The sequence below is a fragment of the Lampetra planeri genome, chromosome 46 (genome assembly GCF_965212315.1).
Source record: "Lampetra planeri chromosome 46, kcLamPlan1.2.h2, whole genome shotgun sequence".
Lineage (NCBI taxonomy): Eukaryota > Metazoa > Chordata > Hyperoartia > Petromyzontiformes > Petromyzontidae > Lampetra > Lampetra planeri.
The window spans coordinates 965,537-992,064 of NC_136152.1; the positions used below are offsets into that span (position 1 = coordinate 965,537).

Below are 26,528 nucleotides of genomic sequence, written 5' to 3' on the forward strand. Positions count from 1 at the left end.
AACGATCAAGGGTTCCTGCGGAGGGAGCTGGGAGGAACGTTGGGTTGCTCGGTCAATGGCCAGGGTCAACGGCGGCGTGGTGTATTCTGCAAATATGCCCGACTGTGCGGGCGGGCACAAGCCGGCGTGAGTAGGTTAAACGTTGAGTTTTATAAGGGCACCACGGGGTGACCTGCCCCTCCCCACCCAGCCCCACCATCCCCACCCAGCCCCTCCCTGCACGACGGACACAATAATCCCCTGTGGGCTGGTGTAACCAGGAGGTTCCTACCAGTATAATATTAACGTGTTCAAACGCCGACTGAACCCAGTCGAACAGGTGACTCATTGTTGGGATTTGGTCAACACGTGCAGTGTCAGACTGAAGCACAGCAGAGTGATTGCTGCAGTCAGGGGCACGGTGACACGTGACATCTCTACCAAAATCCCACGTCTCCCGCTAGTACTTGGGCTGACAGCTGAAGAAACTGAACTGTGGCTCATTTGAAGGCCAATGTCGACAAATAACACTTGTCAACACACGTTTTCTGGCATAAGGTATTCCAAAGGTGTTAAGGTAATTTTGGGGTGCTGATTCCAAATTTGGCATCAGTTTTTGTCTATCACATCAGGTTTTTGAGATGTCAAATATTGCATTTTCAAAAAAACTGCAGAAGAAAAATATTAAATAAATGTGGATATCTACATTAAATTATATAAACACTATCCTAAAAATACAGCACCATATTTTAGCACTAAAGCAGTCACTGACTCGCAACAACTTGCAATCATAAGTGACAGAGTTAATTTCGGGTAAAATCAAAGAAAATGGGGTATGGCGATAGCATAAAAATTAGATGTGATAGAGCAGGAATCGGCACCCTGAAATTAGTCTAGAACAGCTGCAAAAGTCGAGGCCAGAAAAAAATGATTTTTTTGTTGACCAGTGTAATTATCGAGGCTTCAACCCCTCCCCCCCCGTTACCTATCCGTACGTACAATGTCAGTAGACCCCCCATACGCAAACCGACACATTTGGGTTAACCCCTCCCCCCTCTCCATGCGTACGTCCTAAATGGATGGCCCCATGCACGGCGGCGTGAGCGTCCGAGCCGCGAGTTTTGAGAACCGCGTGACATTTGTTCAACACGCCCCCTGCTGACCATTGTTGTGTACTACGGCGTGTAGCAGATGCGCATTACCTTGGGTTCACACCGTTCAGGAACATCCAATAGCCATCGCTCTTGATGATTGGCCACAGCCACAATGGTCCCCAGTTACAAATTGTTTTTTTCTAACTGGCAAGGCACACTGAGCTCTGTGTGTATCTTTTTCAAAAGCGACCTGGGCATCAAACACGGTGGACATTTATAGCAGCCAAACTCTGAAACGCATGTTTATAAATGTGGAGGGGAAAACCGGACGACCCAGAGAAAAAAACTCACGCGACCATGGAGAGAGAGAGACACGCAAACTCCAAATATACAGCAGCAGGCGTCAGGGTCGGGACCGAACCCACGACCTCCTGTATACCAGGCGAGGTAGTTAACATCTCCCAGCCACTGATGATGAGAGAGAGGCACGCAAACTCCAAATATACAGCTGGCGACAATATACAGCTGGCGACAGGATCGAACCCACGACCTCCTGTATACCAGGCGAGGTAGTCAACATCTAGCCGCCGTGATGATGATGAGAGACACGCAAACTCCAAATATACAGCAGGCGTCAGGATCGACCCCACGACCTCCTGTATACCAGGCGAGGTAGTCAACATCTCGCCACCGCGGCGTTTCCATTCGTCCCTCCCGGCACCATCCTGAGCCGTCTTGCATGCATTGAGAGCCAGATGAGCCAAAATGTGATTTTGGAATATTTACGTGATTCACCCATGGACTTCCACGCGTTCACTTTTCCAACTGAGCGGATCTTGGCGAGTAATGCCCCGTCTGTGTGAGTTAAGTTAATTTACATGGCACAGTAGGGGGCATAGCTGCTGCATCTGCCAGTCATCTCGGTCGGTCAACCCATGGCACCTGGGTCTATCCCATGACCTGGCAGCGAGCCTTCGACACTTCACGTGGCCTCAATGTGCACGTAGCCTGGCACAAGCGCTGTGGTGACGTCACCGCCATTTCGTGGCGAATGGCGGCTTATACATTTCACGATATATCATACTCTGGTTTTTTTTGGTAAAGTCACGTAGGTAAAAAATAAATAAATGAAAAAACAACTAAATTAAATCACGGCGGTTCGGAGGCAACACAAGCTTCCGTCTTCAGGTGGAACCGTCACAGCCAAATTCACTGTGATAAGTGAAGAGAGCTTATAGAGAAACGCGACGATATAGGGTAAGAGGGGGGGGGGGAGGAGCCAAGGTAGGGGGGAGGGGTGTCGGGGTAAGGGGTGGGGGGGTGTAAGGGGTGGGGGGTGTAAGGGGTGGGGGGGTGTAAGGGGTGGGGGGGTGTAAGGAGTAGGGGGGTGTAAGGGGTGGGGGGTGTAAAGGGTGGGGGGGTGTAAGGGGTGGGGGGTGTAAGGGGTGGGGGGTGTAAGGGGTGGGGGGGTGTAAGGGGTGGGGGGGTGTAAGGGGTGGGGGGGTGTAAGGGGTGGGGGGGTGTAAGGGGTGGGGGGGTGTAAGGGGTGGGGGGGTGTAAGGGGTGGGGGGGTGTAAGGGGTGGGGGGTGTAAGGGGTGGGGGGTGTAAGGGGTGGGGGGGTGTAAGGGGTGGGGGGGTGTAAGGGGTGGGGGGTGTAAGGGGTGGGGGGGTGTAAAGGGTGGGGGGGTGTAAGGGGTGGGGGGGTGTAAGGGGTGGGGGGGTGTAAGGGGTGGGGGGTGTAAGGGGTGGGGGGGTGTAAGGGGTGGGGGGGTGTAAGGGGTGGGGGGTGTAAGGGGTGGGGGGGTGTAAGGGGTGGGGGGGTGTAAAGGGTGGGGGGGTGTAAGGGGTGGGGGGGTGTAAGGGGTGGGGGGTGTAAGGGGTGGGGGGGGTGTAAGGGGTGGGGGGTGTAAGGGGTGGGGGGTTGTAAGGGGTGGGGGGGGTGTAAGGGGTGGGGGGGTGTAAGGGGTGGGGGGGTGTAAGGGGTGGGGGGTGTAAGGGGTGGGGGGGTGTAAGGAGTAGGGGGGTGTAAGGGGTGGGGGGGTGTAAGGGGTGGGGGGGGTGTAAGGGGTGGGGGGTGTAAGGGGTGGGGGGGTGTAAAGGGTGGGGGGGTGTAAGGGGTGGGGGGGTGTAAGGGGTGGGGGGTGTAAGGGGTGGGGGGTGTAAGGGGTGGGGGGGTGTAAGGGGTGGGGGGGTGTAAGGGGTGGGGGGGTGTAAGGGGTGGGGGGGGTGTAAGGGGTGGGGGGGGTGTAAGGGGTGGGGGGGTGTAAGGGGTGGGGGGTGTAAGGGGTGGGGGGGTGTAAGGGGTGGGGGGGTGTAAGGGGTGGGGGGGTGTAAGGGGTGGGGGGGTGTAAGGGGTGGGGGGGTGTAAGGGGTGGGGGGTGTAAGGGGTGGGGGGGTGTAAGGGGTGGGGGGGTGTAAGGGGTGGGGGGGTGTAAGGGGTGGGGGGTGTAAGGGGTGGGGGGGGTGTAAGGGGTGGGGGGGTGTGAGGGGTGGGGGGTGTAAGGGGTGGGGGGTGTAAGGGGTGGGGGGTGTAAGGGGTGGGGGGGTGTGAGGGGTGGGGGGTGTAAGGGGTGGGGGGTGTAAGGGGTGGGGGGTGTAAGGGGTGGGGGGTGTAAGGGGTGGGGGGTGTAAGGGGTGGGGGGTGTAAGGGGTGGGGTAAGGGGGGGTGGGGGGGTAAGGGATGGATGGGGGAGGGGATCGTGACGTCACCGCGCTGCCATTGGCAACCCCGCGACGGTCACGTGGCGGCGCCGGCCGCGGTGACGTCACGCGCAGGTGCGGCTTCCGGGCGATGAGGAACGCGAAGCGGCAGGCGGCACGAAGAGGAGGAGGACGACGATGATGATGAGGTGGTGGAGGTGGTGGTGCGTCGATCAGTGAGGAGTGCCCAGGTAGCCCAGTGACCCCGTGAGCTCTCGACCACCACCGCCGCCGCGACCGTTCCGAGTGGCCATGGACTCGAGGCTCTTCCTGGGCCTCGTCCTGAGCCTCGCGCTGTGCCTGCGTGCCGGCTCAGGTGAGGGCAGTGGCGTGGGGGGGGAGATGGGCCGGTCGGGGACGCGGGCAAAAGGGCTGACGGGGAATGGAAGGGGGTCGAAGGGTGGATTGGGGGGGGGGCAGAGGGGAGACAAAGGTTGTTGGGGTCGTTGGGTGTTGTGGTGGTGGTGGTGCTGTCTGTGCGTTGTGTGGTGACTGGTGTTGCCTCGTATACTTAGCGTTACATATGGGCCTGGGTGTTGTCATCGTGTCATTTTGTTGTGCGGTGCTGATTGTTATGGTGGTGGTGCTGGGTGTTGTGGTGGTGCTGATTGTTGTGGTGGTGGTGCTGATTGTTATTGTGGTGGTGCTGATTGTCGTGGTGGTGCTGGTTGTCGTGGTGGTGCTGATTGTTGTGGTGGTGCTGATTGTCGTGGTGGTGCTGGTTGTCGTGGTGGTGCTGATTGTTGTGGTGGTGCTGATTGTCGTGGTGGTGTTGGGTGTCGTGGTGGTGCTGATTGTTGTGGTGGTGCTGATTGTCGTGGTGGTGCTGATTGTTGTGGTGGTGCTGACTGTTGTCGTGGTGGTGCTGGGTGTCGTGGTGGTGCTGATTGTTGTGGTGGTGCTGATTGTTGTGGTGGTGCTGATTGTTGTGGTGGTGCTGGGTGTCGTGGTGGTGCTGATTGTTGTGGTGGTGCTGATTGTTGTGGTGGTGCTGATTGTTGTGGTGGTGGTGGTGGTGGTGCTGATGTGGTGGTGCTGGGTGTCGTGGTGGTGCTGATTGTTGTGGTGGTGCTGATTGTTGTGGTGGTGCTGATTGTCGTGGTGGTGGTGATTGTTGTGGTGGTGGTGATTGTTGTGGTGGTGCTGGGTGTCGTGGTGGTGCTGATTGTTGTGGTGGTGCTGATTGTTGTGGTGGTGCTGATTGTTGTGGTGGTGCTGATTGTCGTGGTGGTGCTGATTGTTGTGGTGGTGCTGATTGTTGTGGTGGTGCTGACTTGTGGTGGTGCTGACTGTTGTGGTGGTGCTGACTGTTGTTGTGGTGGTGCTGATTGTTGTGGTGGTGGTGATTGTTGTGGTGGTGCTGGGTGTCGTGGTGGTGCTGATTGTTGTGGTGGTGCTGATTGTTGTGGTGGTGCTGACTGTTGTTGTGGTGGTGCTGATTGTTGTGGTGGTGCTGGGTATTGTGGTGGTGCTGATTGTTGTGGTGGTGCTGATTGTTGTGGTGGTGCTGACTGTTGTTGTGGTGGTGCTGATTGTTGTGGTGGTGCTGGGTATTGTGGTGGTGCTGATTGTTGTGGTGGTGCTGATTGTTGTGGTGGTGCTGACTGTTGTCGTGGTGGTGCTGATTGTTGTGGTGGTGCTGATTGTTGTGGTGGTGCTGACTGTTGTTGTGGTGGTGCTGATTGTTGTGGTGGTGCTGATTGTTGTGGTGGTGCTGATTGTTGTGGTGGTGCTGATTGTTGTGGTGGTGCTGACTGTTGTTGTGGTGGTGGTGCTGATTGTTGTGGTGGTGCTGGGTATTGTGGTGGTGCTGATTGTTGTGGTGGTGCTGATTGTTGTGGTGGTGCTGACTGTTGTTGTGGTGGTGCTGACTGTTGTTGTGGTGGTGCTGATTGTTGTGGTGGTGCTGGGTATTGTGGTGGTGCTGATTGTTGTGGTGGTGCTGATTGTTGTGGTGGTGCTGACTGTTGTTGTGGTGGTGCTGACTGTTGTTGTGGTGGTGCTGATTGTTGTGGTGGTGCTGGGTATTGTGGTGGTGCTGATTGTTGTGGTGGTGCTGATTGTTGTGGTGGTGCTGGGTGTTGTGGTGGTGCTGGGTGTCGTGGTGGTTCTGGGTGTTGTGTGGTGCCGGGTGTTGTGGTGGTGCTGATTGTTGTGGTGGTGGTGCTGATTGTTATTGTGGTGGTGCTGATTGTTGTGGTGGTGCTGATTGTCGTGGTGGTGCAGATTGTTGTGGTGGTGCTGGGTATTGTGGTGGTGCTGGGTGTCGTGGTGGTGCTGATTGTTGTGGTGGTGCTGGGTGTCGTGGTGGTGCTGATTGTTGTGGTGGTGCTGATTGTTGTGGTGGTGCTGATTGTTGTGGTGGTGCTGATTGTTGTGGTGGTGGTGATTGTTGTGGTGGTGCTGGGTGTCGTGGTGGTGCTGATTGTTGTGGTGGTGCTGGGTGTCGTGGTGGTGCTGATTGTTGTGGTGGTGCTGATTGTTGTGGTGGTGCTGATTGTCGTGGTGGTGGTGATTGTTGTGGTGGTGGTGATTGTTGTGGTGGTGCTGGGTATTGTGGTGGTGCTGATTGTTGTGGTGGTGCTGATTGTTGTGGTGGTGCTGGGTGTTGTGGTGGTGCTGGGTGTCGTGGTGGTTCTGGGTGTTGTGTGGTGCCGGGTGTTGTGGTGGTGCTGATTGTTGTGGTGGTGGTGCTGATTGTTATTGTGGTGGTGCTGATTGTTGTGGTGGTGCTGATTGTCGTGGTGGTGCAGATTGTTGTGGTGGTGCTGGGTATTGTGGTGGTGCTGGGTGTCGTGGTGGTGCTGATTGTTGTGGTGGTGCTGGGTGTCGTGGTGGTGCTGATTGTTGTGGTGGTGCTGATTGTTGTGGTGGTGCTGATTGTTGTGGTGGTGCTGATTGTTGTGGTGGTGGTGATTGTTGTGGTGGTGCTGGGTGTCGTGGTGGTGCTGATTGTTGTGGTGGTGCTGGGTGTCGTGGTGGTGCTGATTGTTGTGGTGGTGCTGATTGTTGTGGTGGTGCTGATTGTCGTGGTGGTGGTGATTGTTGTGGTGGTGGTGATTGTTGTGGTGGTGCTGGGTGTCGTGGTGGTGCTGATTGTTGTGGTGGTGCTGATTGTTGTGGTGGTGCTGATTGTTGTGGTGGTGCTGATTGTTGTGGTGGTGCTGATTGTCGTGGTGGTGCTGATTGTTGTGGTGGTGCTGATTGTTGTGGTGGTGCTGACTTGTGGTGGTGCTGACTGTTGTGGTGGTGCTGACTGTTGTTGTGGTGGTGCTGATTGTTGTGGTGGTGCTGGGTATTGTGGTGGTGCTGATTGTTGTGGTGGTGCTGATTGTTGTGGTGGTGCTGACTGTTGTTGTGGTGGTGCTGATTCTTGTGGTGGTGCTGGGTATTGTGGTGGTGCTGATTGTTGTGGTGGTGCTGACTGTTGTGGTGGTGCTGATTGTTGTGGTGGTGCTGGGTATTGTGGTGGTGCTGATTGTTGTGGTGGTGCTGATTGTTGTGGTGGTGCTGGGTGTTGTGGTGGTGCTGGGTGTCGTGGTGGTTCTGGGTGTTGTGTGGTGCCGGGTGTTGTCTTGTGTGTGTGCTGGATGTGGTGTACGCGACTGGGTGTTGTTTTTGTGTTGTCTCGTGGCCGTTGTTATCAACCCACACTGAAGTACAATCAAACAACCCCCACAGTCTGCACGGTGTGGGGAGTCGTTCATCAGCAGTGGATTGACGATGGCGACTGTGTACGGACAATGTTTTCGTGACTCACCTCTCCCCAACTCTCTGTCCCCCTGACACCCTCCCATGCTCAGGATTGCGAGTCGTCACTGAATACTTCACCCAAGGTCCCGAGAAACTCTCCTTTTACCACTTCTACACCAACGTGAAGCTCTTCCACTTCTCGCTGCCCGAGGACACGACGCTGGCGCTTTGGAACCTGGTGGCGTTTAAAGAGAGAGGCGCAGGGCTGGGACAAGACTGCCCCGACCATGACATATTCGTGTACGTGATCTCCGCACTTGAAAAACTAAATTTTTTGTCGTCTTCGCCAGTGGTTATGCCGATTGTGTAAAAACAGCACTGGCAGAAATACAGAGTTCCCACCCCCCATCCCATCAACGAGATCATGCGCTTCTGTCAATGCCGTTGTGTGCATTGTAGTTATATAAGTGTGTCAGTACTCGGCACACTTAAAAATGCAATTGAGTTGCATTTGTTGTTGTGTGTGCAGCCATTGGTGGTCGGGCTGACACCCATTGCCTCGCGGAGCCTTGAGAACTCGGTTTAATCGCAAGCGGCTGCCCGTATTCGAACACAGGTTCACGGCGGTTGCTCATCTCTCTGACCTCTTGAGTCGCTTGGACCACCTCTCGCTATGATGGAACTTGGTGTCCTTAAACCGGCAGTGCCGGTATTGTAAATAACCCTTCACATTCCTCCGAGCGATTCGAATTCATTGATATATGGGTTTGTGGTTGGAGTCAAGAATGTAGTAAATGTTATCGTGTGTTTGTCTTCATGGAGGTGTTAAAACGTTGCATCAGTTCACACGTCGAATCGCAGGAAGTAAGAATCGTAGTCACAAACCGCACCTCTCCATAGCAAAGGCTCAGTCTTTTGTTATGCAGTCTATTCTTAGTCTTAAGCCTCATCTTACCATATTAATAAAAAGTGTGCCGTACTTGGCCCTTCCCCTCTCCAACCATTATATATACGGAGTGGTAGCTCTTGTAATCTCTCATTTACTTGATACAGCTGTCGTGGCTGTGACGGTTCCACCTGAAGACGGAAGCTTGTGTTGCCTCCGAAACGTCGTGATTTTTATTTTATTTTACTTTTATAAAAAAATTTTACCTACGTGACTTTACCGAAAAAAAAAAAACCTAACAATAAGAATACATTTGTATCAATTAGACGTAAATGTATTCACGTAATCTCTGCTGCTTACGGCTGGCCTGGACATTCACCTTTATGTAAAACGAAATCAATATTTGAATCGGCACTGTGAGTCATGTTGACTATTCGTATTGATTTTCGCCCGCACAACGAGTTGATGTTCGCAATTACGAGAACAAGAATTTATTTCAAGTGATGAATCACTCGTTGTAACTTTAAACCCCTAATCTTAGGGATAGGAATCAATGTTGATGCATTTTAATCGATGCATCATTACGTGCCTCGATTTTCTTAGCCCCGTGTGTTCGCTGGCTTTTGCTAAATAACTGGAACGCGCCCGATCGTGACCACTCTCGGAAGCCAAAGCAGGGTTGAGCCTGGGTTGTGCTTTGATGGGTGCCCTATGTGCATAACAGGTGTTACAGGCTGCAGGGCCACGTTGTGGGCAGCAGAAGACAGCTTGGCAAAATCTATCGCACGCCACCTCTCACTTCCATGCCCCCTGCCCCCCTTTGTTTGAGCTCTGCGGTCGCCACATGGTGAAATGTTAACTACCCCGCCTGGTATGCAGGAGGTCATGGGTTCTATTTCGACCCTGACACTTGCTGTATATTTGAAGTTTGCATGTTTTCCCAATGGTCGTGTGGATTTTTTTCCGGGTCCTCCGGTTTTTCCCTCTACATCTAGAATCAATGTGCATTTAGCGTGGATTTGGCTGCTATACATTTCCTCGTGATAAGCCACTTCGTTAAGCTACCATTATTTGTGGCCAGGTCTCTTGTGAAAAAGAGTTGCATAGCTCAGTGGGCCTTACCTGGGAAAATAAATAATACTGCTGGTGTATTTTTAACAAAACATGTGGTATCTGCTTTATAGTGGATGTTAAATATCGTTGGCAAGTAATTTTTTATAGTGTAGGTGATGTGTGCCAGAGTCATGGCCCCAAACTTGCCAAATTATTCGGGTTGTAAAACTCGCCTGGCAACATAAGCCCCCTTTTTGGCATATACTGTACTCATTTTGCAATCCTGTGCTGCGCAGACCTTGTGCCTCTTGAGGTGTGATTGCCACTGGAGTTGCCTTAGGCTCGACCCCCACAGGGCAATGGAATAGTTGAGGTGGCATGTGACGTGTTAATATTAATGATACTTTTTTTTTAAGCGCTCGCTCAAAGACGCCCCGGCATATTGGGCACGATAAACGACTTGCGTCGCGGCTCCCACTCAACACTTTTGAAAGGGCGGCAACCCCCAGTGGCAGCTGTCCGCCCCTGTGTGGCACAAGTTGACTTGGCGCCTGCCCAGCCAGCGGGGATTAAGTCACTAGGTGGGCGATGATTCCCATGCGTTTATACCGACTGAGTCATTTCTTGGGCCGCCTCTCTGCGTGATACCGAGGCGCTTCGATTACAACTGCAGCGTGTAATTTTTTTGCGCGTGGCGCTGCGTGCAGGTACCTGCGGGCGGGGGCACCTCCGGTTGTAAACCCCCTCAACACCAGCTTTCCCGACAACACGCTCGTGCCCGGCCTGCTGAGCCTCACGTTGCCTTGGGTGTCGCCCAACAAGACCACGGGTAGCCTCAACATCACCGCCCCACTGCCCGGCCCGTGGTTTCTGGCTGCCCATCTGCCACGTGACGATGGCAAGATTTCGGTCAAGGTACGTGCGGAGGGGGGGGACCTGAGAAAAGGTTGAGTTGGCGTGGAGGACTTTGATGCAGTGGGCTCTGAGAAGGAATTCAAGAGGCGTATTGTTTTAGCAGGGTAGGTTTTAGTTTGAAATCGCACTTGAAAAGAGAAGAGAGATAAGTGTATATGTGTGTAGTGTAGAGGTTAGCACGCTGTGCTACGAACCCGGCCTCCCGAGTGCAATTCCCGCTCGCGGCCAACACCAGTGACGATTATCTGAACCGGTCCTGGGCCTCCTCTCGGTCAACTCCGTCTCAAAATGAGTAGCTGGTGCGGTGTGTAAACATCGCCACTTGGGAGACAAAGGCGGCCGGGCGTGGTGCTGGCCACCCACCCTCTCTTGTGTCATGCCGGCCTTCATAAGTGCTCGCTAACAGCACTTGCTCCAACATTCTGTCAAGGTTATATGGGGGATCTCTGTGTGTAAAGAAAAGGGTATTTGAGGCAGGGGTGATATCTGTTTTTACTGTGTTAATCGGAGAGCTTGGACCCGAACTAAACAGCCCGAAAATCAATTATTGGCATTCGAGCACAAGTTTCTGAGACGGTCGATAGGCATTTCTTGGCGAGACGGGATAAACAATGCACACGTCCAGGCTTGTAATGGAGTCTTACACGCTTGTTTAACACTGAAGTTCGTATGCATTTGTGCATGGGGGGGCTATTGTAAGACTCTGTGCTGGGGTTGTTGTTACTATTGTTGCTGTGTGTATTTATTCTGCGTATTGTTTGTGTGCGTGGAACCCCACAGGGCCTCACGGCCGAGTGCCACTACTTGTTTCAGCCACAGCTGATTGTGCAACGCGTCACGGGGCTGCCCATCCTTTACCCGCACTCGCCCCTGCCGCTGGAAATTTTAAATGGCAACAGCAGTGTGCTGAGCAAGTGAGTGGCTCGATCCCCACGTGGATTCGTTTTTCGTGACGGTGGCTCTGCGTTTGACACGTTACGGACGCGTTCCTGAAAAGGGCCGCATTAAGCGAAGAATGGTGAAGCTAAAACATCGAACAGAGAACAGCAACGGAAGTATGTTGCGCTGTCCCTCCCTCTATTGGTCACAACAAAACCCCACGGCAGCCTGTAACAACAACAACAACAACCGCCATTCACCACTAAGCGTTTGTCTGATGAGATGGAATGCATTCCAGGTGGTTTGATTGATCATAGCCACTGAGAATTATGACTAACCATAATGCCTTTTATTTACTGATGATGAAAGCCTCATAACTAAGGCTTGAGACTTGTTTTCAAGAGGGCCAAATTCAGATGGTTGGCCAATTCCTTCAACTGTTTGGCCTCGTGCGGGAAGAAACGCGAGGACTCGGAAAAAACCCACACACACACGCTGAGGGTTTATACTGAGAGATCGGCACAGCCGGATAGAGCGCACAGTGGGCGAGTCGCGTAAATATTCCCTCCCAAAGCATCACGTTCCGGCTAATCCTTATCTTTGATCGTACTCGAGACTCAGAATCACAGTGCGGGGGAGGCCAATGGATTAATTTGGGAAGACAACAACCGGAGAACCCCATGTGATTGCACCGTGCACGTCAAAGGGATGCGCATAAAACTGCGGCCATCTCACCACCTCGAAGCCCAAGCCTACAGCGGCTGCTATTCCCGGGCAGTCACCCACGCAAGTACTAACCGTGCTCAACCTTCCTTTAGTTTCCAAATACGTGATGACGTCAGGGGTCTTTGAATGGTGATTGGGTTTGGAAAATATCGTCCAATTGGGAGCACGGCGCAGATGTAGCGGCGTGTCCTCTAAATGAAACCTATAATTTGCCTGCAATCAGGCGTGACATTTATGTTCAGTGTCGCAATGCACTTATGTTTAGCGGTGTGACCGCGTGTCTCTGCAGGGTGTACGTACCAGAGTTCTCCACCCTCCTGACTCTCTCCGTCACCAACTGTTCCGTGGCTGGCAGCCAGGCGGGGAATGGCTCCCTTACCAGCTGTCCCGTCAGGTAGGGCGGGCGTAAAGAGATGCGTCAACACGACGCAAACTCGCCTCTGATTGTGCTCAGCGTTGACGGTTCTTTTAAATGCGAAGCTTCAAAGATGAAATGGCGGAGTGGGTGGCCGGGTGTCTCGGAGGTTGGAGCGTTGAGCCGGCACCGCCGAGAGCCTGGGTTCGAATCCAGGTTTAAGCCACTGCCTGTGGTTACAGACCCGCTTCTCAAGTTGAGTGAGATGATGGTCTCAGCCTGGTCACACCCCCCCCCCGCCCCCCCCAAAAAATATGATCTCCAATTAATTTGTTCAAATTTCATCTCAGAATATTAAAAATATTGGATCGACTGTCGTGTGATAGAGATTACTCTCTGTGAGCAGTGTGGGATGAAAAAGTGCAACCCCCTACCATGCGGATCAGAGCTCACTTGAAGGAATCTCAAGAGGCAACGACTCTGCGATACCCACTCCCGTGGGCCGTTCTTTTCACGTGAAAAGATTCCAGCGCTGTTGTGAGAATTCCGAATTGGTTTTTCATCTCGTGACGTGGCACCGATCACTCAATCGGGAGGGGGAGGGGGGGGGGAGTGACAAAATTCGTTTCACTGCTACGTCGCTATTCGTGGCTGCGCTGTTGGGCTCTCCGATGTCGTACCGCGTGGCGTCGTTTGGTGCAACTGAAGAAGCCGCCCGGCAAAGCAAGAGAGAAACGTCAAACAATGCCGCTCGGTAACGACCAGAAAACACGTGGGAGACCTATAGATGAATACACAGTAAAACCTTGGATTGCGAGTAACTTGGTCTGCGAGTGTTTTGCAAGACGAGCAAAATTTTTAAATAAATATTAATTTGATAAACGAGCGAGGTCTTGCAATACGAGTAGCACGTGTTTACGCTTTGTCTTCCGAGCGTCACGTGATCACAACTGATATACGAGTGATTCTAGATTTGAAGCTTTCGTGACTGCAAGGATTCATACTCTTAGTTTTTTCGGTAAAGTCACGTAGGTAAATAATTAAATTAAAATTAATAAAAGTAATAATAGAAATTAAAGGAGGTTTATTATTATAAAAAGTTTTTATATTATTACTTTTATTAATTTTAATTTCATTTTTTTACCTACGTGACTTTACCGAAAAAACTAAGAATATGATATACGAGTGCTTTGATATACAAGTGCTTTGGATTCCAAACACGTTTCCGGAACGAATGATGCTCGCAATCAAAGCTTTTACTGTATATATATACTGTAAACTAATTTAAATGAGTTAAATTGCAAACACGCTTTCGCGTCGCAAAATCTCTTTTGCCCGTTTTTGTAACCCGACCCCGAATTCAGAATTCAGCTCCGCCCCAAAGCCCCGCCGGTGAGCAACTCGAGCGCCCGGGACTGCCCGAGGAGCGGAGGAGCCGAGTGCTCGCTCTCCGTGTCGCCCCTGTGGGGCGTGTGGTACTACATCTCCGTGGAGAAGCTCGCCACAAACGGCAACGTCACCTTCCTCATCTCCGCGCTCGTCACAGGTGCGCCCGCGCGTCGGGGGAAGGGGGGTGTGGGGTGGTGGAGCGGGGTGTCCGCACCCGTCCGCCATTTGCCGCTACAGCGGAATCGTACCGAATACATGCGCGTGCGCGCCACGTCTTGTTTGGCAGCGGAAGCTAAGCTGAGTTGAACCTGGTTAGTACGCGGGTCGATTATGCCATCGGGGTACGGCACCTTCTTCCCGCCATCTGCGCGGGAACTCGGGTCATTAAACGGATAATGTAGAGGGTCAGAGTTGACCACCATTCCACCCCGCCCCACCCCCCTCCCCACAACCTCCTCACAGACTGCTCCCAGTATGGCCCCGTCGTCAGCGGGTACCAGCGCGACGCGGACCTGTCCCTGTCGGGAAACTGGAGCGCGAGGATGGACGCCCCCGCCGGCGTCCCCGAACTGTGCCTGCCCGTGCGGCCCACGCTGCGCAACGACCTCAACACGCTGTCGACGCAGTTCTTCGTGTTCTACGGCCCCAACGTGACGGTGACCAGCGCTTCGCCCGTCACGCTCAGCCTGCAGCTGGGGCCGCTTCTTGACGGGGGAGCCACGCTCAACTTTGAGATCGCGCTCAACATGGTGAGATGGGAGGTTTTTTTTTTTTTTTTCGGAGGCGGCGGGAGATGGAGCGGCAATTGTCGACTCGTGCACGGGGACTAGACTAAATCGAAACTATTTTTATTTTAACAGGTATGGCCCACTGGGCTTGTATAGTCTTTTTTTTCATAAGCGACCCACCCACAAATGATAGCTCAACGAAGTGGCTTATCATGTGGACATTTATAGCATCCAGATACTCTAAACACATGTTGATTCTAAATGTGGAGGGAAAACCCGGAGGACCGGAGAAATATCCACACGACCACGGGGAGAACATGCAAACTCCAAATATAAATGCTTCAGGGTCGTGATCGAACCCACGACCCCCTGCACACCAAGCGAGGAAGTTAACACCTCGACACCACGACTTGGGCGGGGGTGTTCGATTTCCTGTAACGACAAACATCGGTGACGAATATCTGGACTGGTCTTGGGTCTCACCTAGGTCAACTCAGCCTTCAATGAGTACCTGGCACAGTTTGTAAACATCAGCACTGGGTATACGAAAATGGTCGGGCGTGGTGCTAACAACACCCCACCTGCTTTTGCGCCGTGCCGGCTTTCATAGGTAGGCACACTCACAGAATTTTCCACAACAGCCTGTTTTAGACTATACGGAGGGATCTTTGTCATAGACATACACGTGTACCCCCGCCCCCCCCCATGCCCACGTGTGTGTGTGTGCACAGAGCTCCGTGCAAGGCCACAACGTGACGGTGCTCGCCTGCCTGAACCCGGACGTGCCGCTCGTCTCACTCAACTCCACCCTGGCGTGCAGCACCAGTGAGCACCGCAACCGACACTCACCCTACGCGTCATCACCACGACGCCACACCAACACTCATCCTACGCGTCATCACCACGACGCCACACCGACACCCTACGCGTCATCACCACGACGCCACGCACCGACACTCACCCTACACATCATCACCGCGATGCCACACCGACACCCTACGCGTCATCACCACGACGCCACGCACCGACACTCACCCTACACATCATCACCGCGATGCCACACCGACACCCTACGCGTCATCACCACGACGCCACGCACCGACACTCACCCTACACATCATCACCGCGATGCCACACCGACACCCTACGCGTCATCACCACGACGCCACACACTGATACCCTCCCAAGACGTGGAGTGTAGCATCTGTATTTATCACGTCGTAATCCATTTAACCCGCTCGCCAGCTACGTGTTTGCGGCCACGTGGACACCGCTTGACTCACCCACAACAAACGAATAGCAGCTGCTAAATAATACAAATACATATACAAAATCAATTCGTGAGCACGGTTAATCCACAACCCAGGTAATCCGCCCACAGAGGGTGGAGGTTTAAATGTAGGTCTTTGTAGTCAATGCTTTGATCCACATACATTTTTTTATTTGGGTAAAAACTACATTTAGTAGTTTTATGCCAAAGTTCTTCTCATTTAACCCTCACTGCCAAAAAAGTCTGTTGGCGATGCTGCTGCGTTGGCAGCGGTCCACAAGCACAATTAACAGCAAAAAACAACCCTCAATACCTTCATCTATATCACAACTACCTTAAAAATAACAACTGTGCAATGGGCAACGTTTCGGGAAAGGACCCTTTACCAGGTAAGGCCCACCACTGAGCTATGTAGCTTTTTTTCAGAAGCGACCTGGCCACAACTGATAGCTCAACGAAGTGGCTTGTCACGTGGAAATTTATCGCAGCCAAATACTCTAAACCCACGTTGATTCTAATAAGGAGGGAAAACCGGAAGACCCAGAGAAAAATCCACACGACCACGGGGAGAACATGCAAACCCTAAATATACAGCAGGCATCGGGGTCGGGCTCAAACCCACGACCTCCTGTATACCAGTCGAGGTAGTTAACATCTCGCCACAGTGGCACCCCATATAGAGAGGCCACCATTACCAACTAAGTGGCCGAACCCAAACTATCTATCCGAACGTGGATCAGACGGTGGCGGTTGAGCGGTGCGTGTGCTGTGCTCACGGAGTTGCTTGTGCGCCGCCTGCGCTGCAGTGAGCTCCGAGGGCAGCCTGGTGTGGGTTCGGCCCGGAGCCGAACGGGCTCGCCTGCTGCTGCCCTTTCCCCAGCCGGGGCGCTGGTACGTGACGCTGCGGACCCTCTGCGGGACAAACAGGTACGCATGAGACACTGGCAGCCACCCACAGTCGTATTGGTGTGTGTGTGTGCGCGTCTGTGTGCACGTCTGTGTGGGGAGCGGTAGTGTCGCGGTTAGTGCGCTGCGCTACAAACTCGGCAACCCGATTTCGATTCCCGCTCATGGCCAACAGCAGGGACGATTACACTGGTCAACAAAAAAAATACATTTTTTTCTGGCCTGGACTTTTGCAGCTGTTTTAGACTAATTTCAGGGTGCTGATTCCAAATCTGATCTCAGATTTGCTCTATCACATCTCATTTTATGCTATCGGCATACCCCATTTTCATTGATTTTACCTGAAATTAACTGTCACTTTTGATTGCAAGTTGTTGCGAGTCAGTGACTGCTTTAGTGTTAAAATATGGTGCTGTATTTTTAGGATAGTGTTTTTATAATATCATTTTATGTAGATATCCACATTTATTTAATATTTTTCTTCTGCAGTTTTTATTGAAAATGCAATATTTGATATCTCAAATACCTGATGTGATAGACAAAAACTGATGCCAGATTTGGAATCAGCACCCCAAAATTACATTAAAACCGTTGAAATACCTTATGCCAGAAAAAGTGTGTTGACCAGTGTTATTTGAACAGGACCTGGGCCTCCCCTAGGTAGACTCAGCCTTAAATTAGTACCTTGTCCAGTGCATATGCATCGCCACTCGGGAGACGAAGGCGGTCTGGCTTGGTGCTAGCCACTCACCCTCTCTTGTGCCGCTCCGGTCTTCAGAGGTACTCGCTAACAGCACTTGCCCCAACAGTCTCTTAAGGTTATATTGGGGGGGGTCTTTGTCTATGTTTGTATGAATGTTTGTGCGTCTGTGAGTGACACAGTCATCCGCACCTCCGATTAACACGGTTGGCTACGCACGACACAAAAGAAGTTCAACATACATACAGTGGGGAGCTCAGGTGGTACATCTTGCAGTCAGTTAACCCACAACGCCTGGGTCTGGCCTGTGATGTCCTGACAGCAGCGAGTCTTCCACACGTCACGTGGCCTCACAGTGCACCTAGCCTGGCACAAGTGATGCGGTGCAGGCGCCGTCTCTTAGTGGCAACTGTTGTAGCTGTGTGAATTTGCTTGTGTTTCTGTGCTGTGTGTGTGTCTCTGTGTCCCTCCGTGTGTTTGCGTACGAGCTGTGTGACGCCAAACACACTTGGCCGTGTGATCATTATAGTCACGTTGTGTGTGCACGCGCGCGCGCCTGCCTTGTACATCGCGCGCTCCAACGCCTCCCCCCCCCTACCCCCCCGCGTCTTTGTTGTCAGCTCCCTGGCGGAGTGCGCCAACACGAGCGCACAGGTCAGCCTCCGCATGTTCCTGTCGCCGTGCATCGACAGCTGCGGGACGTACGGGGAGTGCCACCTCTTGCGCTCCTACTCCTACATGCTGGCTGCCTGTCGCTGCCGCGCCGGTGAGCACTCGACGCACCGGCTGCCTGGATTCTATTCTGACCATTTCCTGAGTATTGCTTGACGTCGTTTCAAGCAGGAACTTCGCGTTCCTGGTCGCTAAATTTGGTTCGTGAGAATCGTCCGCCGGCTCGCGACTGCTTGGCGAGTCGAAACGGTGATAATTGTCACGTTCGACGCTTGCACACCACGTGACATTTTTCTTTGTTTTGGCTGTGCATAGATGTTGCTCACTCGCAGTACCTACCCCAACAGTCTGTATGGCTATACGCCGGATCTTTGCATTTGTCCTGCTTGTGTGCATGTGCCCACTGTCACTGGGGAGCACAGGCGGTGCATCTTCCAGTCATCTCAGTAAGTTAGCCCATGTCACCTGGGATCGGGCCTGTGACATCCTTACTGCGAGCCTAACCACACTTGGAAGTGGCCTCAAAGTGCACCTAGCCTGGCACAAGCGGTATGGTGAAATCGCCATCACTAAGTGGCGAATGGCGGCTTCTGCTGCTGCTGTTGTTGTGTGCAGATTGGGATGGCTGGGGCTGCACGGATGGCAGCAACGCTCTGTCCTACGGGGAGCAGATGATCCACGTGATTCTGCTCACGTTCAGCAACCTTCTCTTCATCCCGCCCATCGTCATCGCCTTGCGTAACCACCTCCTCATGGAAGCCTCCGTCTACACCTACACCATGTTCTTCTCCACGGTGAGGTCGCGCCGTGCGGGCTTGCGCCTGCTGAGGCTGACTCGTCGTTTGTATACGCCACGGGTTGTGCCATCATGCGTTGCCTTGCTACGCCCGCGGTGAAGTATGGGTGGAACGATTTCACTCGTTCGCCGTTCGGGTTGCCACCTGTCCTGGTTTTTCCAGGTTTGACCTTTGCCGAGTAGCTTTTCCTGGGAAATCTGTAAGTCTTCATAATAATAATACCACCCAATGCAATACATTCACATACCGTTCCTCTCCTCTTCTGATATTGAGATAATCATCTTCCCATGATATTTCCCGGTTTTTATTCCCTCCGCAAAGTCAACGCTACTCGTCCACTCACCTTCCTCGGTGATTCTGACGAATCGTAGTAATTCGGGGGACTACATTTGCTTTGAAGACTCGAATCTCTGTTCAACAATCTCGTGAATGTAGCTCCTCCAATGGCTACAGGGGGTCTCGTGAACCCATTGCGCGTACACAATAAAAAAAGACAAAGATCCCCCGTTTAGCCTTAACAGACTTTTGGGGCAAGGGCTGTTCGCAAGCCCATATGAAGGCCCGTAGAGCGCACAAGGTGCTGAGTTGAGTGGCTAGCACCGTGCCCGAGTGCTGATGTTTACACATTGCACCAGGTACTCATTTTAGGCCGAGTCGAACTACAAAATGTAGACAGATCCAAAAACACTCGATTCTTACACTCGTGATTCAACGCGTGTATCACGAGCTTCGGAAGTGACAGTCGAAGAATCTTTGGGGATCGATTCCTACTTGAGGTGTTGTTGGCAGTATGGTTGTTTTTCAGTTTGCAAATATTTTCTTTCACGAGTCGACATTACCACCTGCAGTCACAGGGGTCATTCTATGACTAGATAATGAATCGCTGCTCGAATAAGCAACAATTAATTGAATCTGTACACCCCTATTCAATCAAGCCTAATGGAGGACAACACTTTACACATGAGAAAGAATAAAAACAATACAAATGTGATGACTAGAAAAACACATTATTGTATGTAATCACAATCCCAAATTGTGGCTTTTTGTCAAATAGCTAGTTGGCGAATCATCACGTGCATTGTAATTAGATTCAGAGTTAATATATTGAATGCTTTGGGGACATGCTCTCACGTGAAAGAAAAGAATGATCATCCGCGAAGCTCACTCACACGAGAGCTGAGCTTTTCTCAACACCTGATGATGCCGGCTGTAATTTCCAGCGAAACGTAAAACACACGTAAAAAAATATATTTTAAAAAAACGTTCCTCGTTTTTCATCTCTCCACCGGTTTGTTGATAAACCAAGGCAGTTGGCATGTTTACCCACGTGACGGCTTGATTTGATTTGCTCTGTCGGGTGGGTGACGGAGGGCCTCGTTGAAAATTAGCATTATACACTACACGTTCAAAGAAACAAATTATCATTCATGATATTGGTCACGGAAGCCCACGTATGAAAGTAAATTAATGTATGGAAGTATGTTGAGCTACTTTCGCGCCGTACATAGCCAAACGTGCTGATGATTCTTGAATTGAATCGTGACCGTGAATCGTGCTTGACAAGTGATTGAATTGGCTGTAGATGGCAAAATGAGGAGGGGGGGAGGAAATGAGAAATGCTACAAACGGAGATGACAAATAACCCGTTCATGAATCTAATCTCAGTTCCAAATCGTCGTAATTTAACAAACTACTGTGGTGGGTAAATTGTTTACAGGCAAAATATAAATCACTGAAGCTGCATGCCCTGCGCATGCCTCGACTTGTGCTGTCTTGTGTAAAAATACCCGCAGGTGAGGAATGTACGGCGTCCTTCGTAGATGTAAACGGCATTATTTTAGCTTTGTACGTCGGCTTTTTTTAACTTCAAGGACAGTGCATATCATTATCAGAGTTGTTTCTTTTTGTTTGCATTTTGACTGCTTGTGTTGTGGTTATTGCAAACATGACCCCTTGTATAAAGGTGCCAGTTTTTGTACCAGTTGAAAGGGTAAAAACCTATTACTACAATGCACTGTGAATTATACGTGTGTTTGGGCGTGGGGAGGCAGAGACACAGCGATTAGCGCGCTGCACTACCAATTTGGTGACCTGAGTTCGATTCCCGCCCACGATCAAATAACAGTGGCGAATATTTTAACTGGTCTTGGGCCAGTTAAATGACTACCTGTTGCGATGGTGTCTAAACATCAGCAGCTACTACTCTCTAACCAGCTCTTGCCGCCCCAACAGTCGATGTAGGCTTCACGGGGGATCTCTTGTGTCGCTTGCAGTTTTACCACGCCTGCGACCAGCCCGGGGTGACCGTGCTGTGCATCATGGATCTCTTGTGTTGCTTGCAGTTTTACCACGCCTGCGACCAGCCCGGGGTGACCGTGCTGTGCATCATGGATCTCTTGTGTTGCTTGCAGTTTTACCACGCCTGCGACCAGCCCGGGGTGACCGTGCTGTGCATCATGGATCTCTTGTGTTGCTTGCAGTTTTACCACGCCTGCGACCAGCCCGGGGTGACCGTGCTGTGCATCATGGATCTCTTGTGTTGCTTGCAGTTTTACCACGCCTGCGACCAGCCCGGGGTGACCGTGCTGTGCATCATGGATCTCTTGTGTTGCTTGCAGTTTTACCACGCCTGCGACCAGCCCGGGGTGACCGTGCTGTGCATCATGGATTACGACGTGCTGCAGTACTGCGATTTCTTCGGCTCCCTCATGTGCGTCTGGGTCACCCTCATCTGCATGGCTCGCCTGCAGACCGTTGCCAAAGAGGTTCGTACCCGGGAACTAGGCCAACACGCTCGCCGCAACGTCAGCCTGTCGTCTCCTGTGGGTGGCCACATTCACCACTCAACAAATGGCTTTTGTCTTCTTGGTTCTTTCGATAAAGTCACGTAGAAGGAAAATAATAAAATAATAAAAATCAAACATAATAAAATTATTCTCACGACGTTTTGGCCACAACGCAAGCAGCCGTCCTCAGGTGAAGAACAGGTCTGTCGGAAAGACAGCGTCTGAATCATTCAGACGCTGTCTTTCCGACAGACCTGTACTGAATCATTCAGATGAATCCCTGCAGTCACGAAAGCTTTAAATCGAAATGGCTTTTGGTTTGGTCAGATCACGAAAATAAAATGTTGTGTCGTACACCCTCCTCTACCCAATAATGTACTAGCGTCATCTCTCGGTAGAAATTCGTATTTTTTTACGTACGAATTCCTATTCGCGGATTGTTATTTTCCATCAGCCCTAATGAATGTTGTCTGCCTATGTTAGTGTTTGTTCTGATTTTGATCGCGATCCACATGTTGGCCACCCGCTGCCTTGTGACGTTGATGCGTTGCCGCCGCAGGTGCTTTACTTGCTCGGAGCGCTCGTGCTCGCCATGGTGGTGCAAATGGACCGACACGGACTGTGGAACCTGCTGGGGCCGACGCTCTTCGCCCTCGTGTTGCTGGCCATTGCTTGGGCAAGGCACCGCACCGCCACCGTGCAGCAACCACAGTCAGCCACACCACCACGAGAGAGCGTGCGCACCCCACGGCGGAATCTTTACGCCACGGGAACTTTCCAATCCGGGAGTCACCGGTTCTGTTCGATCTCCCGGCACGGCATTTGAAACTAATTTACTAAATTTCCCCCCCCCATGTCCCACCACCTCTGTCTACCCAGTGGTATAGGTGGGTACACCGCAGTTGATTGGTAGGTTGCGTGTGGTGTAATGCGGCTCTTGTGTTTGCGTTGTTGCGCCCGCGCGCAGGCGGTGCGGATGGTGCGGCGCCGGCACTGCTACCCGCCGTCGTGGCGTCGGTGGGTTTTCTTCCTGCTGCCGGGCACCGTCATCGCGCTGACGGCCGTGATGCTCTACGTGGTGGTGGAGACGGACAAGAACTACTACTACACGCACTCGCTCTGGCACATGCTCATCGCCGGCTCGCTCTCCTTCCTGCTGCCGCCGCGCGGCCGGCGCGTCACGCCGCTGCAGAAGGTGCAGCGCAAGGGCTGCGGCTACCGCCTGTGCATCGACGAGCCGGACGACACCCAGCCTCTCGAGCCAGTGCTGCTCAACGTCAACAGCGTGTGTCCCTTGTAGCACGGACGGTGACCTGCTTACTCATTCGGAGCCTGCGTTGTTTTTTTTATTAAGCGGTCGCAAGATATTTTTCCGCCGCTCAGCGAGATCGCGTTGCAGTGCGCCTTGTCAAAGCGTTGACGCGCAGCCTTGTGATGGCCACCCAATGCAAGAGACGCGACTGGCATTTTTCTAAATTTAGGCTGCAGATGGGAAACGAGGCAACTCTACGGCAGTTTTATCCTTGCTAGTGCTTGCGATCAACATCGATACTCGTCCGTATGGGTTCTTAAGTTCACGAAACATGCGTTGAATTGTGCAAGGGTAAATGTTTTTTTAATTGCCACCAAATCCACTAGACGCGCTGCCATTCAATGCTTTGTTAAAATGGTGGCCCGGTGCATTAATGGTCACCCAGACTCTAAATTATTTTTGCACCTAATTTGGATCAATTCCAACTCTAAGAATTAAATGTATTGGTTTTACTGTCATGCGATTAGCACCACTCTTTGTGGCACAGCAGGTTGGAAAGTCCGCTTCTGTGGTACTCACTTCGGTGAGAGCTGTTCTCTGATGTAAAGAGGTGCTACAAATACTAATTGACTATTGAATCACGACCCAGAATCGTGACAATTCGTCCAATCGCAGGGAACGGATTAATCATTCCACTCCGAGAATACAGCTACCCAATTTTGGCCAATCGCTGGCTACCACTGGCCCAAGAGGCAAAACAAACCTTGGCTGCTGTACATTTAGACCATCAGAGGACATGTCGGTTGTGTGTTTTTGATGTTGTCGCAATGCTGATGCAATGATGCAATGCAATTGGACGGTTTAATGTGGACTTACCGTATTGGGATCGATTCAGTCTATATCGCACGGGCTGTGGAAACATTCGCGTTGGCTTCCTGCGTTATGTTTACAACTGTCCGAGGTGTTTGCCGCTGACAAACGTGCCATCGTGCCGTGACGTGGACCGGCAGGGTTTGTAAGGTTAGCCGATTGCTAAGTAGCTCCAAATTGGTGCCTGATCCAAGGGGTTTATGTAATGTCACCAGACCTTCTGATTTGGCAGGGACACTCTCCTCAAAATCAGAAAAGCTGTCCTGGTGTCCTCCAGACGCTTGTGTGTAAATGGGGATTTTGTCTGCGGGTTTAGAATGTTCTGCCCCTTGTACTGGACTTGTGATGATACATGCAGAGTAGTGGGCAGGGTCGACAGAGAAGAGTAGGCGAGGCCTATGAGCATTGGGTGAGGCCCAGTGTCGGAAAGAGTGAAGCCCACTCTTATGTCGATGCCAGGAAGGGGTTCCAGCCCCCACAACTATGCCCTGGCGGAGCCTCCCAAGAAAATTGGTAGTTTCAGATGATTTTGGGCGAGGTTGTGGCCTCGCGTAAATGTGTGCAACAGGTTTGGTACATTCTACCGTCCTGTGTCAATGCACTGCTGGATGAAGGCATCAACGCGCCATGCGGGCTTGTGGAGTTTGTTTGACCGTGCTTCAATGCTGGTCAGCAGGGGTTGGTGAAGGCAGGGGGGAGTATTTGAGAGCAGTGAAGTAAAGCTGCGCAATGGCGCACCGTGCTGCCCACCACATAACTCCACAGCCTAACACAAGCTGTGGTGCGCGTGGCGGTCGCCTGTCCAAGCACCGGCCAGGCCAGGGCACGCTTAGCTTCTAAGCTCCGATGAGATCGGGTGCTTTTCCTGGCGTTGTTGGTCATTCGGCGTGCGACAAGTGACCGTGCGAATTACAGTCGCGACTTCACCGCACATCTCTCTGTTGGCTGCTATGGACGTGCGATTATTGGTATCTACAAGTTGCACATACAGGGAACGGTGTCTTTTTCTTTTTTGTATAACCTCTGACTTTTAACCTTGCATCTGTTAAGTGGGCGGGGGGCGGGTGATTGTGATGCACGAGAGGAAATCACTGCACATTGATCATTTACGTACATTCTACAAGATATTTATTTTGCATAACGTGACGAGGACTCATGTGTGCGTGGATTTTTTTGAGTACCGTATGCAAGTGTCGAGTGAATCGTACGCGCACGTGAATTGTGTGTGTGTTTCCTACTGCTACAGCTCAGGTTAATGGACTAATGGAACTACTGTATAAAATGTAACAAATTTGGTGAATGGACTTATTTTGCAAGTACACTGGGTTTTTTTTTTATTTAAACGATTACATGTACATTTTGTCGGTGATATGATTGTGTATTTTATTAAGGTAGAGGACTACCTTCCGTCTCTGTAGATTGCGGGTGAAATAAATTGAGTGGCACAGTTGTCCCTGCAGGTTTTCGTCCAATGACAGACCTTCCTTGGTTTTTGGTTCAGGTTTAGTGTTGTTTGGGGTTAGGGTTTAGTGTGTTGGGGTTTCATCAGGAAAATAGCAGTGAAATTAACAAAGGGCAGCACAAAAACAAACACGACTGGTGGACAATACCCATTTGCAGGCTGGTGCTGCACCTCCGATCAGCACGGTTGGCTATGTACGGTGTGAAACAAGTTCATCAAACGTACACGTGCTGCGTGGGGACAGTTGCCGCTTGGGGTCCCCTAGACTAAAACAACTGCGCTCTGAGATGTCTTACATCAGGGGCACAATAATACACACGTTGTTGATGTAATGTTTGATCTCTCCCAGACTGCCACAGGGCAATGGAATAAAATGGTTGAAATTCGATTATTTTTTTACATAAGGCGCTTTAAGATGCTGAGGCATATTACCGTGGGTGTAATAACCAGAATACTGGACTACTACATGCCATCTGTTTCACGTTGGACGTTAAAGATCCCCTGATGTCATTGGCAAGAGGAAGCCATTGTGTGCTGGCGCCAAGGTCCAAAATTTGCCAAATTCTAAAGTTAACCACAAATGAAATAAATGGGATTTTTTTCATGTTTTTTTTGGGTTAGAATGAAATTACACGATCTAGCCCCAACCCCCCCCCCCCCCCTCTATTATAGATATTGGTCGCAAAAGCCTATGTGTTTAAATGAGATTTTACACCATATTCATTCCCCATTATTAGGAGAATGATGCCTTGCTCCAGGTCACGCTTGCAAATGAGACTCATCCTGGTCTCGCCAGATTAAACAAATCCACCTTGAAACTGAATGCACATCTTTAACCCTAGTTTTAGGGGTTAGTGTTGGGAATTAAGGTTATACTTAAGGTTTAGGCCAAAGTTTCAGTTGGGAGTTAGGGGTTATAGTTAAGGGTTTTGGTAATAATCAAAGACCAATTTTCTTGCCATGAATCTGCAGGGACAGTACCATATACGTTTATTAATGGTAATGTATGACTTGCAATCACCATTTTCGGTATTTATATGATTCTTTTAACGTGTGTAAATATTCTGTACTTATTAAACAGCTTCAAGCATTTGAGGGAATACGTCGTTTGGGTGTTCTTGACGTTTTACTCATTGATGGTCTGCCACAATAACCCAGATTGTCAATTTAAATGTGATTGAAATAAAACTGTAGACTATTGAAAGACAAAATAAGATGTTAACTACCTCGCCTGGTATGCAGGAGGCCCGTGGGTTCGATCCTGACGCCTGCTGTATATTGGCGTGTTCTCTTAAAGAGTATTTGGCTGCTATGAATGTCCGCACGATAAGCCCACTCCGTTGAGCAATCATTTGTGGCCAGGTCGCTTGTTAAAAATAACTTCAGCTCAGTCAGCCTGACCTGGTAAAATAAAA

The 26,528-nt window shown here is 51.3% G+C and overlaps 1 protein-coding gene across 1 annotated transcript; it reads left to right on the top strand.

Moving 5' to 3' along the window:
- Positions 1-3,811: 3,811 nt before the first annotated feature.
- TMEM8B (transmembrane protein 8B) lies at positions 3,812-26,213 on the top strand. The gene is made up of 14 exons (XM_078615107.1): positions 3,812-4,090; positions 7,578-7,767; positions 10,114-10,321; positions 11,102-11,235; positions 12,216-12,320; positions 13,646-13,827; positions 14,133-14,419; positions 15,130-15,223; positions 16,475-16,595; positions 17,895-18,040; positions 18,562-18,740; positions 21,362-21,508; positions 22,089-22,205; positions 22,497-26,213. The coding sequence occupies exons 1-14, from the start codon at positions 4,027-4,029 to the stop codon at positions 22,827-22,829; spliced, it is 2,307 nt and encodes a 768-aa protein (XP_078471233.1). The 5' UTR covers positions 3,812-4,026; the 3' UTR covers positions 22,830-26,213.
- Positions 26,214-26,528: the final 315 nt, after the last annotated feature.

Coding starts and splice junctions, on each gene's coding strand:
- TMEM8B (XM_078615107.1), top strand. CDS start 4,027: ATGGACTCGAGGCTCTTCCTGGGCCTCGTCCTGAGCCTCGCGCTGTGC. Junction 10,322..11,101: donor ATGGCAAGATTTCGGTCAAG/GTACGTGCGGAG, acceptor GGAACCCCACAG/GGCCTCACGGCCGAGTGCCA. Junction 22,206..22,496: donor TGTTGCTGGCCATTGCTTGG/GCAAGGCACCGC, acceptor GCCCGCGCGCAG/GCGGTGCGGATGGTGCGGCG.